This window comes from Crocodylus siamensis, chromosome 1, assembly GCF_052110815.1.
Source record: "Crocodylus siamensis isolate JL-2025a chromosome 1, ASM5211081v1, whole genome shotgun sequence".
Lineage (NCBI taxonomy): Eukaryota > Metazoa > Chordata > Crocodylia > Crocodylidae > Crocodylus > Crocodylus siamensis.
In genome coordinates this window covers 295,867,381-295,882,168 of record NC_143395.1, presented here as the reverse complement: position 1 = coordinate 295,882,168, position 14,788 = coordinate 295,867,381, and the positions used below count along the sequence as shown (strand labels likewise).

Sequence of the window (14,788 nt, the reverse complement as noted above, 5' to 3'; positions counted from 1 at the left end):
TCCCAACAAATGTGAGATTCCTAATTCCTTACAAGGTGGGTTACACCCTCCTTACACTTACTGCAGGATGAGAATGCATGAGTAGTTACTGTACAGCAGCTGACTAGCTATAAATTCATGCCTTTACTTACCTCAAAGTAACTTGTCACATTCTCAGATCTTACGATCAATTTACAACTGGACCAGTTTAGCCCAAACTAAGGTACAACTCCTTTATCTCAGCTCAAATTCTATATTATGTTAATTAAATTAAACAACATGATTTATCATGTGTTAAATGTAAATGTAAAGTTCAAATGTAAAACCTCTGTTAAGTATGTACAGATAAGCTAAGTTTAAATTTGCATTCAACAGCCACGGACAAATGAGTCAATGCTTATGACAAATCAAGCTTACCCAAGTTAAAAAACTCAACATAACTGGATTTAACCCAATCCAAATAATGCCAAATTTACCCTTGGCTGAATGGCTGCTAAATTGTTGTGCTTACCTTTCAATGCATAACCTACTTGTTTCTCATGGTTTCACACGCACAGCCTGCTCATTTGTAGACAGTAGCCACAGTGCTATTTGACCCAGGTTTGTAAATCCAGGTTTATGCCTTGAGATTTGCCTCTCCATTCATGGGCCCACAGCCTTAGCTTAAGCTTCAGCTGCAAATGCAGTGAAACAGGGAAGGTCTAAAGACAAATGATTTCAGCAGGATCATCAAGCTAACGATCAGGAGGGGGACTACAGAAAGCTACTGGGTTCTCATCATAGCACAGGAAGCGAGATAAATGTTAACTTAAGTTGTATCCCAGCAAACTTGTCATATCATTTTCTCTAATGACTGTTGAAGGCTAGCTGCTGTTGTGACACTGTGTCACTTTAAACCTATCTACATTAATTACATACGAATAATCAATGTTTCAGATTATACATGGGCATGAGATTAAAGAGTAAATGTTTTCGATCCGAGCCTTCAAGAGGCCGATATTACACAAAGGCATAATCTTAAATGGAAAGCAGCATCGCTATGTTTGATGGAAAACATTTTTACAAAGCATGTTCTCAAATGTATTTTCTGCATATCCAAACTACAGGCAATATCAATATTTATACAGTGAAGGGCAAAACAGATCCATTACCAACCTATACAAGTTTCAGTGGCCAAATCTGTAACACAATGACTGGACAAATGAATCAGGTGTTCTATTTGAAAAAAGGATGCAAGGAAGTAATTTGTTTTATTGAGAAGTTGACAAAAGGTCCTGATAGATGTTATTTTACAATTCTTAACCTGCGCTTTAGCAAAATAAATATGGTCCTAACAACTTCTCAAGAGTGATGTTGGCCAACTGGTGTGACAGAAGCTACTCAGTAACGTTAACATATATGGTCAGATCTTTTTGGTCAGCTGAACATCTACAGTAGTATGTTCATAAGAAATTGAAGGATGCAGAAACAACTCACTTATAGCAATAAACTAACGCTATCACAGGCAAGATTGTCAAGCAGCAGTGCTCATCTGCCATGAATACTCAAAACAAGGAAAAATTATTTGGATCAAGGAAGTTAGTCAAAATGAAAACTTAAGTTCTTAGTCTCAAATTGTTTTAAGAGCATTTCTAAGCTTTCATTTAACAAACGTAAGTCTCTGGCTTGCTCACATCAAAACCCATAACCCAGCCGATCTAGGTGTAGAACAAGTGAATTCACATGGAAAACAAGGTACCCAAAGTATGAGAAGTGAAATAGATGGCTGTGACGTAAAAACAAATTGAGGCACAGATTCTTACCATGCAACCTTAACAGGTATTAATTCAAACTAGTCTAACTCAGATCATTTTAAAAATCAACAAGTTTTAAGGACTGTGTGATACTTCAAAGAACAATTTTTATGTGGAGAAAAAATACCAGTATTTAAAGCACTGAGAAGGAATACCGTAGTGCTAGTCACAGGTTAAACTGTAGATAAGCATCTAGTAATTTTTATTCATCCACTAAACAAAGATTCATTTTAGCAAAACAAAACAAAATTATCCCATCACTAGACTCATTGTAAAGCAAAGGGAACCAAAAACCATCAGGTAGTACTCCTCTCTACTGGAAAAGTGGAAAGACATCTATGGCACAACTCAGCCTACAACATCCTGTAAAACTAGTCCTCCAAAACAGATTGTTAAAAGCTGAAGAATACTCTCTGCATCAAGTCAACATGCCTCTTTAAAGGGAAGATGAAGAACCATACAGAAACAGAGTAGATGTGAACTAATACATGCCCTGCCTACGACATAACCTGGGCCAGTATGTTTGGATACAAAATTTACTATATAGTCAGCAGATGGCTGATAATGGATTCACAGCACTCATCACTAGACTTGTCTCAGATCAGATGGTCACCTGGGCTTCAGCTGCAAATAACTCAAAACAGGTCCCCCTCGGGGTTCATCATAAATAACCAACTTTAAAGTCATCCAACCACTTCCTGTATCCGTTTGAAATGTAGTTTAGCGGCTACTTATTTTTTAGACATTCTTTCATAAGGCAATGGCTTGCCCTGCAGAAACAAAGATCTAATCCATATAAATGATGTAGAAATTTATAATTTCAAGGTTTCTTAAAATGACTGGTAATTTTAAAAAAGCCAAAAACAAACAAAAGGAAAAGCACTGCTTTCTTCTTCAGTATCTCCAAACTGTGTTAGTCTGATAAGTGAACATGTTTAAAATATAAAGCCCTCATATTTGACAGACAGCGTCAGACACCAACAACCTAATCCTCACATCAAGCTGAATCACAGTTTCCTAAAGATTTGAGAGGGAGATGTCAAAGTTAAAAAGAAACCATAAAGAACTTAAAATTGGAATCATGCGACTGCTGCAAGGGACTATTTTTACTATGTACCCTACACTAGATGCTTGAGGCACACTGGCATACAGTTTATGAAGCCACTGCCGTTACACTTATTATAGTTTCTGGCCTCTTTGTAGTGTTGGTGCAGAACATAGCAGAAAAGTTACAAAGGGTATTTAAGATCTGATCCTAATGACTGCGAACAGTAAAAAATTCTAGGCTTGACTGTGGTTGCATTGTGTCCAGTGATTGACGCTCTTAATTTCTCAAAATTAAATATACTTTCCACAGAACGTATTTCCTTTGACCGAGAGATCAATCTAAACACCAACACAAAACCATTATTTTCCAAAACAACAGATTTAAGCCAAGTGTAACCTTTTCTGATACTTTTCCTTAAGTAGTAGAACAATGCTAAATGATGTGTAGTTTCATGGACTGAGCAACACAGAGATTATAAAACAAACAAACAAACAAAACCATACATAATGAGTAAAGTGTTGTTTTCAAACATTTTTTTTAAAAGAGTAAAAATAATATAATTGTACATATTAGTTGTACTTCCATAAGTACATATGAGACATCCAATTTTTCAGGCTGTAAACTAGACTGAACTATAGCTCTTTCACTGACAACTGTTCAGTCACTATTTCTATATTTACTGCTCTGTAAATACTAAAAATACCGGTTGGGTTTTGTGCATTAGAAATGCACTACATTACATGCATTTTGGTTTTCAAGTTATTAACCAATTATTAAAAACCATTTCAAAGGATCAGATCACAAAAACCCCTGCTAAAACCGATGTCACTGTAAAAACTTACAGTGATCTGAAAAAAATGAGTTCTAAAAACTGTTGGTACAACAAGTTTTGAACAATTTTAAAAATGCACTTCTACACAAATTGCAAGCTGAATAATACCTATTAAATACATTTTGTATAGGAAGAGAAATTTAAATCAAAAGTAATTTTAAAAATGAAGATGAGGTAGAATACACTACACTCTGGGTAAGCGAAGAAAAAATTAGGCTCGCAAGGCACCTATATAGCTGGAGTACTGTGTCCAGTTCTCTGCGCTCCACTTCAGGAGGGATGTGGACAGCATCGAGAGGGTCCAGAGGAGGGCGACCTGCATGATCCGGGGACTACAGGGCAGCCCCTACAATGAGAGACTGCGGGACCTGAACCTGTTCAGCCTTCACGAGAGAAGGCTGAGGGGGGACCTGGTGACAGTCTTTAAACTCACTAGGGGGGACCAGAAGGGTTTGGGAGACACCTTGTTTCCCCTAGCGCCCCCCGGCATAACAAGGAATAACTGCCACAAGTTGTTGGAGAGTAGATTTAGATTAGACATCCGTAAGAACTACTTCACGGTCAGGGTGGCTAGGATCTGGAACCAACTTCCAAGGGAAGTGGTGCTGGCTCCTACCCTGGAGGTCTTTAAGAGGAGGCTTGATACTTACCTAGCTGGGATCATTTGAGCCCAGTTTTTTTCTCCTGCCCTGGAGGGGGTCAGACTTGAAGATCTATAAGGTCCCTTCTGACCCTACTTCTATGATTCTATACGTGTGCTCCGGGGTGGGGTGGAGGGGTGCTTTAATTAGAATGGCTTTGGAGAGCTGCTCCAATTAAAACGCCTGCAGTGTGTTGTGTATTCAGCATCCTGCATTTCAAAATGGTGGCAGGGGTGCTTTAACTAGCGCCCCTGCCACCGTTTTGAAATAAAGGGACACCGAATACATGAGATGCTTCATCATGCTGGAGCATTATGTTTAGAATGCTCCAGCGTTACAATCAGAAAGTATTGGAGCGCATGTATAAATGCCCAGAGGTACTACAAGGAGAGGCTGTGGGAACAATTAACAATTAAGGAAAAAACTGCCTGTGGGGGAGGAGGGGGGAGGTATAACAACAGACACCTACTCTGAGTAAAGAAATCCCCACATCAGGATTTAACATGTTTTCTGTGAACAAAATGCGATATTCTCTGATAAAAGCCATCTGCCTGGCAGATATTTCTGTGATGAGGTAAATCACAGATGAACTAAAGTTATTCCTTCAGTAAGGATCCAGAAGTAAGCATCTGGAATTTATGTACCAGCAGTAACATAGCATTAACTAAGAAAATCCATTTTTATTTATAAGAGTGCTTTTTATTAATTTATCTTGATAAACTTGCACATTGTTTACAAGTGGGTTTGCAAGAGATGGGGAACACATCCGAAACTCTTCACCAGTTTCACAAATACTCATCATGCAATTTCATTAAAATGTCAGGTTAGATGTAGGGCTCTGGATATCTGGTGGCCTCAACTTGCCCGTTGGAGTGAGGATACAGACCTCACAAGATCAGACTCATGAAAAAAAATCTTAGCAAAATACTTCTGTGAATATTAAATATAAAAATATGCCAGAACCTAGTATTTAAATCTTTTTCATGAAGTTATCACCTGCATCCTAGAATTCTTAGATGGGGAAGATGACGCTGAACAGAAAAATGTCATTTAAAAAGATTAACAATACATTAAATAGATTAAATAAGATATTAAATATGATTCTTTTAAATTTTCAGCTTTCAGATAATGGCATTAACTGGTTGAATGAATTAAATTTGAGAGCACCAAAGCAAACAGTTTGCTTTTAAACTAAAAAAACCCACCTGAATCTGTGTCCTAAAATATTGTGGGTAGCAGCATTACTTACTCAACTATACTTCCTGTTTTACGGCTTGATATCTTTTTAAAAGAACAAGTAGACTGTTGTAGTTCTTAAAATAGATTTTAAGATGCAAAAGAGGAAACACCAAGCAAGAATCTTTGCTGTCAGTAAAATCATTTCTAAAAGCTGCTGTTTTTTCTGAATATTGTTTAAGTTTACAGAGGAAGGTATCAATACAAACAACTCACTTTTCACCTATTCCTATCTAACTCATTTTGAAAGTAAATTTTCAAAAGAGGACTAACTTGCCACAAGTTATTTGCTGAATCCTACTAATCTCTACATTAATGGCATTGATTAAAGCCAATTAAGCATGCAGAGGTACAACTGGGCAGCATCTATAATGCTATTTTAACTGTTCTCTTCCTGCATCCCACCTCCCACCCCCAAGACTGGATCTCAGGGTGGTGCCTGGGTCACTATGCCTTTGTTATACTACTGAGGCATGCCTATTATTTCTTTCCTGCCTACACTGCACTCAGCATAAGCTTCCATGTTCGCACCTAATTAAAGATGGTTGCACATCATTCAGAACTCCAGTGAGGCAACTGATCAGTCCAGCAGCTGCTTAAGCTTTTCAAAACATGCTGGCTTTGTCTGGTGTTGATTCAGACAATTTGATGACAGGGCACTGAAGTAGGTTTGCAGGATTTGGCCAATCATCATGCATGTTAATCAGTTCATAGTTGCTGATCCCACCGTGTTTCTTAGCAGCACGGGTGTCAAAGATGCAACCCCTTGGGCAAGTGGCCCTAACACTGAACTCTTAGGAACAGAGTCCTATCAGGGACATGCAGTAGTGGTGGGATGGGGAGCAAGTGATGGCTGCATTAATCTACCCAAGGTGACTCCATACCTGGCCCCTGATAAGCCCCAGGGCCTGGGTAATTGTGATATCCCTACTTTAGACTGTATCTACAATAAAGGAACAATTGCTGCTTTAATTACAGCAGCAGCACTCAGATAGCCAGGCTTCCTACTGTAGCTCTGGTAGCTCTTCTGCCAACAGAACTATACCAGCTTCTCCAACAACAGAAATTGTGCCTGCAGAGCTGTTTACTGTAATGTGTGATCTTTTCTCATCCCTTGCTGACACAGCTGTGCCAGCATAACTCTGTAGTGTAGACAATGGTTTAGGCAGCATCAGCACAACCCACACCAAAATGCAACAGCTGCTTGCTTTCTGCTACATTATTGATGCTGAGAATTAACAGCGGGGAGAAGTTAATTTAACTCATATTAACTAATATTAAACCAAGATTATGAGTGCATTTTGGACAATCAATTCACAGCTTAAGACGAAGACAACTGGAAAGTGACCAGAGAACTGTGTGAAAACAAATCAGAAGAGCTTCCCTCGCACTCGACTCAAATAGATACTCAACAGAAGTGGGGAGTGGCAGGTCAATACATTGACAGTAATTCCCTAATTTAGTGAGAGTCAAACTTTTTGTTAGGCGTACCACAATGCACAGCTTCAGGCCTTCCCTAGTGCCACTCCATCCCCTTTTTCCTGCCCAATCTGTTGCTCTGCCTTCTGGTTCCTTCTTCTTCCCCAGTCTGCCACTTGTGGTACACAGGCTGTCTGGTCCACTTGGGGTGCACATGCTGCAGGTTGGCCATCCCTGCCCCAGCTTCTCCACCAGCACCTGACTACTGGTGCATCACGTCTTTTATTTCCAAAGTTTGGAACCGCTTCACTGATTAACTTTGAATACAACGTTCTTTACATATTTTAAACCTTTTATTTGTCCTCACATGTGCAGCCAACACTACAAGAACAGACATGCTGAAAATTGTGCTTACAGGGCAGAACATTGTTGGGCTTAACATAGTAATTTTTCAAAATCTTGCCATTTGTAAGTACGTTACTGGATGAACTTAAGGCCCTTTTCAAAAAAAGAAAATTTCAAAAGACAAAACAAATTCGCAAGAGTGAACAGTAGAATTCAAGTGCCAGTTGACTGTGGATCTCTAAAGTGACAAGCAGGATAAGTCTTATTCGGTTTATTTAGTAAATAGGTCTGAAAAACAAACTCCTATACTTAGTTAATACTAATACATTATGCTTTTACAGTTTTGTTTTGGCTAGTGCTTACTGTATTTTGAAGGATTGTTACAAGCCCCAACTCATGGATTACAAACTTTAAGTAGACTGAAAAACAACTTTTAAAACGTCAGGCATTTAAAACAATACCAAAGAAAAGAACAGACACCTCCCTCTTAGGAAAGTGATGGAATATCATCTACAAGCAGAATGCTGCCTACACAGATTTGTTGCCTACGGCCTAGACTACATCTATAAAGGTCCCAAGCAATTCAGCTTCCACAACCTTATTGCTCAGCCTAAATGATCTAGTTAGCTAAATTTTCCCTGTGATAGTCAATTTTCCCATTCTTAATAAGCTATTGTTACATAGTCCTGCTCTTCCTTTGTGAGTGACATATAGAGGAGTCTAACAGCAGAGAAGTTAATTTACACTAAAAAGCTTAATTTTTTTTATGCAAGTAAAATAGTGTTCCTTACTTTCTCATAAGTTTTAAACATGTGAAGCAAGATGCCCAGAAATAGGAGGTAACCTATTTAAATTTCTCTGCCCCCATAACTACCTAGCATGTTATAAAATTTGGATTTGATCCAAATGATTTAACATTGACTTGCACAACAAGACATTATTTTTGGTGTAAAGAATCAAAAGAATTTCCCCAAAAGAGAATTTGTTCAAAGTAAACATTTTGTGTTAGGAAGCACATCTTACCTTTTCTGTTGATATGAACTGAGGCCAAGAGCTGTCTCAGTCTGTAAGAGGAAAAAATAGTTTAGCTTGCAAAGGCACATCGTATACTTGCTCTTAAAAATACAATTCTGACAAATAAGGAGAATAGATTTTAAAAGATCAGAAGGCAAGTTTCAATTCTGGAGCAGGAAATCCAAGTCAGCTTTTGACAAGCAGCCATTTCCAGGGGCCTGAAGAAATCAGATTGCCAAAACCCCACAAAAAAAGTAACCACTGCAGTTCTAGTCAAGGATTAAGCAATCAGTAACAATTAAGTACATAGAAAACTGATTTAAGTAGAAATTAAAACACAGACCCAAAAAGACAAAAAGGGCAACAGTTTAGGACCAGGAGAAGAGGAAAGACTGCCATCCTAAATGCTACCAAAAGCTATATTAAGGATAAATGATACTAAGGGTATGAACACATGTACGTTTGGAGCCGCATTAAAAGTAGCTGTTCCTTTCTAATTGTATGGGTCTTCTTCACATAACATTTCCAATGTAACAAAACACCTCCAACTTCAATCCTGGATGAAACAGCATTAAAGTTGGAGGGGTTCTATTACCTTTTAATCAGCCTCAGCTCCCTCACACACAACATTTAGAAAGGGCTCCAAATGTTGGTGTGTCCACACCATTAAAAGAGCAGCACATAAATCAAATGGGAGTCAGAGAAATTGTAAAGCAAAGATAATTCCAGCAGCAAATACAATTAAACCTTAAGTTTCCAATAATATCATCAGAAAAATAATACTATCATGTTCAGTTGGTTAAGAGCTTCATCTTATATGACTTGTGACTCATCCCTTTGGCATCACTTGGCTAGACAACAACAAGATTGTGTATTCTTGGTATGGAGAAAACTGTAATGTTCAGGAACTCCAAGTGGTTCAGAATGCTGCAGTACATCACTTTAGCAATATAGGCTACTGCAAAAGCATATCAGATTCATTCTCTATATTTTGGCTTTCCATAGGATTTCAAACCAAGATCAAAATCTCAGTTGTCATCCTCAAGCCACCCTTAAGCCTACACCTAGTACAGAGCTATCCAACTTCTGAGTGGCTGGGGGCCAAAGGTTGCTTTTGCTGGCCTTTGGGATTGTGATGGTTGTAAGGGAGAAGGCAGTCCCTTCAGTATGCAGGGCCCAAGCCATTTAGGGCCTTATAGGTCAAAACTAGCACTTTGAATTATGCCCAGAAAGCTCCTGGGAGCTAGTGCAGATACTGGATGACTAGAGTTATGCATTCAAAGACAGCCTTACATAGAGTGCATTACAATAGTCCAGCCTTGAGGTTATAAAGGCATGGATGATGATGATGACCAAATCAGAATCTGAAAGAAAAGTCTGCAGTCTTCTCCATAGATGGAGTTGGTGAAAGGCACTCCTAGTCACTCTTCCTACGTGAAGATCCTGGTACAGCAGAGTATCTAGGACAGGGATGGGCAATTACTTGGGCTGGAGAGCTACTTAAGGAGTTTGGGCAAGATGTTACAGGCTGGGTCAGCACCCCCGCTACCTACAACAGCTCATCAAAATTCTCTAAGTGGTGGATTACTAGACCAGCACCATATGGAACAGGTGGGTGGGTACGGTCTCCATGAAGACCGGCCCAGGACTCCCGTGGGCAGGGCATGTTTGGCCGGGCATATGGGATGAGGCCATAGCCGGGGTCTTGCGCAGAGCTGCAATCCACTCCCTGCATAGCCCTGTGTTGTCGCTGCCCAAGATCCTGGCCCTGGCCCCACCCGCCTGCAGCCCCATCCCATCCTATCTGCCTGGCCGAGCACATACTGCCCACAGAGGGCCTAGGCTGATCTCCATGGAGACCCCGCCTGATCTCCACGGAGACCCCGCCTGCTGCTCTGTCCACTGCCCCCCGGTGGTGGGTGCATGGTAAATGGGATTCGGTGCCCAGGCAGCAGGGCTGGGTCTGGTGGCAGCAGCGACACTGACAATGGCAGCTGGAAGGAGCCACTGCTGCCAGAAAGCCGAGTCTGGCTGCCAACCCACCCCAACACCGCTGCACATCCAGGGGGCAGCAGAACCAGCTGTATGTGCCGCAGCCCAAGCTGCCCCCTGTACCTGGGCTAGACAGAGGGACCCACTGTGGGTCAGATAAAATCTCTTGGTGGCCCACATCTGGCCCACACTCTGTATTTTGATCTAAGAGGACCCCAAGATTGTGAAGCCAAGTGACAAATGGAGGTCATACTCCATCAATGACAGGCATCCCAGGGATCTCCCTCCCACCCCCTAAGTCCAGTTGTCTGCCTGCCACCATCAGCTCTCTTGTCTGGATTCAGTTTCAACTGGTTTACACACATCCAGTCCCCAGCTGCAGGCAGGCACCATGAAAAGGCTGAGACTGCAGGACACCTGGGTGCCACTGTCTATGGCCAAGGTCAGCATGCTATTCCACACAGTAACCAAGTTACTGACAAGAGCAGCTGTCAAGGTGACTGAGAACGTCTCAGGGGGTTCTAAATCCGATTACCACCATGAGTCTCCACAGGCAGACCAGCCTAGCTGGTTCATCACTCTGACGGAGAGCAATATGGGTCTCTAGGACAGTGGTTATCAACCTTTTTAGACCCAAGGCACCCATCAGAAGTGCCAGCTCTTCATTTTTACATTTGTTTGGGTTTTTTACTATTGAAAAATATTAGAGCAATTCTTCTGTTGCAAAGAACTCATAAAGATCACAACAGGTCACAATGTTTTTAATGCTATGGATTCCTATTTGAAATCTCTTGGTTTATCTTGCGAATCAGGTTTGCACACCTAAGTAGAGCTAACACTGCATGGCACCCTGCAGAACCCTTGTAAAGCTCTTAAGGCATCTCAGGATGCTTTGGCATCTTGGTTGAGAAGCACTCCTTTAGGAGGTAGTGGTCCAACCATGATAGAGGTTTTTTGACAACATCCCTGATAACTGAAGCTCCTGTATCCAAGCAGATGCAAAACTTAGGGTCCAGTGTTTGCCTTGTTTCATGGTTGGCTCAGTTTCTATCGGGGATAGCTCCATGGTGGACATGGATGCCAAGAAGTCCCGCTCTGAATTTTTTTAAGTCTCCCAATACAATAAGTCTGGGCATCTTCAATACTGCCCCAACACCATCTTGGCTGGTTGAGTCAGGAAAACAGCTGTGCAGCAAGGTGGTAAGTACACCAGCAAAATCCCCAATCTATCCCTGGCCTCAAGCAAAGGGGTAAACACATTCCACCGCAAATCATTTGTAGAGCCCATGCCTTCACTATTGAGCCATCTGAAGTCAGAGCAACCAGCTTTGATTTTAGTTCTCAATCCTTTAATTCCACAACACCCCCCGCCCAAATTATTTAATTCCACATCTTAACCACAGCTCTCCATGGTTCCAAGTTAACCGTATTGGTAAAAAAGGCCTCAACTTTGCAAATCTAAAGGACATGCTCATGAACAACTAGACCTATTCATGGATTCATTTGGCCCCACAGTAATAAAGCTTTGTTTGTTTGCTTTTGCAGATACTTCTTGGGGATTTTGTTATTGGTTCCACTAAGATAATTTACTCCACAAGCATTGGTTGAAGGCCAGTTCTGCTCTGCAAATTACAAAAGCAACTCAGTTCTAAAATTATGTTTGGTGACACTGCAATTAGAGTAACATTGGCTACCTGTTTGATCTCTTCATGTTACATTTTATGGCAAAATAGATGGTATGAAAGTCAAGGAATGTTTACAAATTCAATTGCCTGGCCCTGGTGCTAACCTCCTTTTTTTTCTTTGCCCAGCAGTATGAGAGAGGCAATCTATCTCCAAAAATCAAATTGTGCTCTGTAGCATCAGGTAATCGCAGTCTAAGAGAGACTGATTTAAAAGCAAAGCTATTTAAAGTCACCAATTTTGTGATTTAAAATCATCAAGAAACTTAATTTAAAATCAATTTTAATCTTCTTTTGCATTTGTGCTGTTTATTTTCTTAAGTAAAGGTAGAGTTGCATTGACTGGCAGCTATTAAAAGATGTTTAGCTGTAAATCAGTGTAGCCTGTATGCTAAATAAGCAACTTTTTACTAGCCAGGAAGATAAACAGCACACATTTAAACATCCACATATGTGATTTGATTTTTACTTTTTAGTATACTAAGTGTTATTCACCATTTTCTAATTGTTTTTCACTTGTGTCAAAGTTTTCAAATGTAAATTAGAATTCAATTATAAAAGAGAACAATTGTAATTTTAAAACTATAAAATAAAACTGTATTAAGTATACCTTAAGGAAAAAACCCAACTATATTTTATTTTTAAAAATGCTTTACAAAGTATTTCCTGTGGTTAATGAAATTATTATTTCTGGTCATGTCCTTCAAGACTTAGAGGTAATTTCTCCACCTCATCCATTTTTTTAAATGTGTAGACTGGAAGAGGAAAGAAAACTCTGCTACTTTTAAACTGCCAACTGGTTTCTCAGCTTTGAATGAGCTTGTTACCGAGCTGAACCTAACATAAAGAAAATACTCTCTCATGTGAAGAAAAACCAACAGCTGTAAATAGCATTTTAAACAAACCAGGAATCTGTTCAGCCCATGATTTCTCCCCATTCAATGATATGACTATTTTTTTTTTTTATAACTGCAATAATTGGAAGCAAGCACTGTAAGTCTGGTTACTTTTATGAAATTATTGTAACATTATAATAACAAGATTATAATAACATAAGATGTAAATAAGCTAGTCATTTCTCTCTCACACACACACATTTAATGGTACTTATTAAAAAAAAGTCTGTTGTTCACTCTGACCCTGGCTTAGTTGGTGAACAGAAATATGAATGATATTTCCAGCCAAAAACAAGTGTTGCTTTTGAACTATAACATTAGGGCATACAGCTTTCATGCTTTATTCTTCGTCATAAAAGCAAATCCAACTACAAGATATTGTTGCTGCTGGTCTTCAGCTTCAATGACCACAAGGTTCTAAGAGTTCTAAGAGGTCTTACCATATTTGCTCAGATATAACATGATCCTGAATACAAAATGACTCCCCCAGTCATTAGATTGTATGTATGGGAAACTTATAAATGTTTTGAGTTGGGCCACAGCATTTCAAGCCATGGTGACCCCATAACACTTCTATACCTACTTATGTATAGTAAAAATGTTTACGGCAGCACAAAGTAAAAGTCAACAACCATCCATGCCCTTTGTCATGCCATAAGTTCCCAAATTTGTGCCTGTGACAAAAGGCAGTATTAAGTTGTACCACTGTTTTGCAGCAAACATCTGTTTAAGGTTGGAGAAGCACAGGAAAGCAGTGGAAAGGGAGAAGTGGCAGTGGCAGGCACTTTCCCTGGAGACACAGCAATGACCAGGTTCTAGCACCTGCCCACCCGTGACCTGAGCTGGATCATTCTGGCCTGCAGACTAAAAAGGTTGCCAACTGCTGCCCTACACCTCTCTTCCAAACTGCTACTTGGGTAGAAGATATCACAAAATTTACTCTCTTCCCCTTTAACCAAAAGCTTTTCTGCTTATGTCCTTTTCTTCTTCTACAGAAGGAATACATAGCCATTCTTCTAAAGTGGGCACACCTACATGAGATGCTAAATGCACAGTAGCCTAATATTACTGTGTAGTAGCATGTCATGTCAAAAACAGTGCTAACAAACTACTGCACAGTAGTATTAGGTACTGTGCAGTAGCACCACTAAAGGCATGTGCTGGCACAACTGTGCAGTAGCGCAAGTTACTGCACATTTGATTTAATACTTAGTTATACAAGTAGTAAACTTAATGTGCAGTAACTACGGCACATTAATTAACATGTACCCGGTTACAAGCAGTTCAAACCAGCTGTATTGAATATTCATTCCATTCACTGCCCTTGTCCAACAAACAAGACAACTAACACCTGCTCAGAAAACACTTCTTGACCTACAGGTCTGGACAATAAGATTTTACTAAAATAGTGTATATATTTGAGTCTAATGAAAATAATTTGCACTCTTAAATAATTTCCAAGGTATCTATTAATAGTGATTAACACTTAGGGGTAGGTAATGCTAATCATGCTGACTGTTAAAGAATGAACCGAAGAACAGAGCTTACCAACTTCCCAGTCATCACAGGCTTCTGGGAAATGTAGGGAAAAAATAAAGTGCTTTATTGGAAGAGGAAATGCTTCAGCCGGGCTTTTGGGCTCTTTTTAATAACTGATTCAGATAAAAGCACCAAAAAGCCCTGCTCAAGCACATTATCTATACTGAAATTGGGTGAGCTGGGTCAGACCAAAAGCCCCGCTGAAGCACGTGATTTATATAGAAGTTGGGCAAGCTGGGTCAAACTGACAAGACGTCTCTTTTGGGCACATGCTGCACTTGGTGTGGGGGCAAGCCAAGCTGAAAGTAAAGCACTATTTGTTTGTTTTTTCATGTGTAAGCAGCCACAATGATTAAGAGTCTAGACAAAAAT

The 14,788-nt window shown here is 39.9% G+C and overlaps 1 protein-coding gene across 2 annotated transcripts in view; it reads right to left on the bottom strand.

Annotated features, from left to right (window-relative positions):
• Positions 1–14,788, bottom strand: part of TMEM131 (transmembrane protein 131) — a 161,797-nt gene that overhangs the window by 102,258 nt on the left and 44,751 nt on the right. For both annotated transcript variants that reach the window (XM_090065011.1, XM_090065002.1), the window contains exon 3: positions 8,317–8,357. In XM_090065011.1, the coding sequence (XP_089921137.1) occupies positions 8,317–8,357 (41 nt within the window). The remainder of the gene's footprint in view (positions 1–8,316; positions 8,358–14,788) is intronic.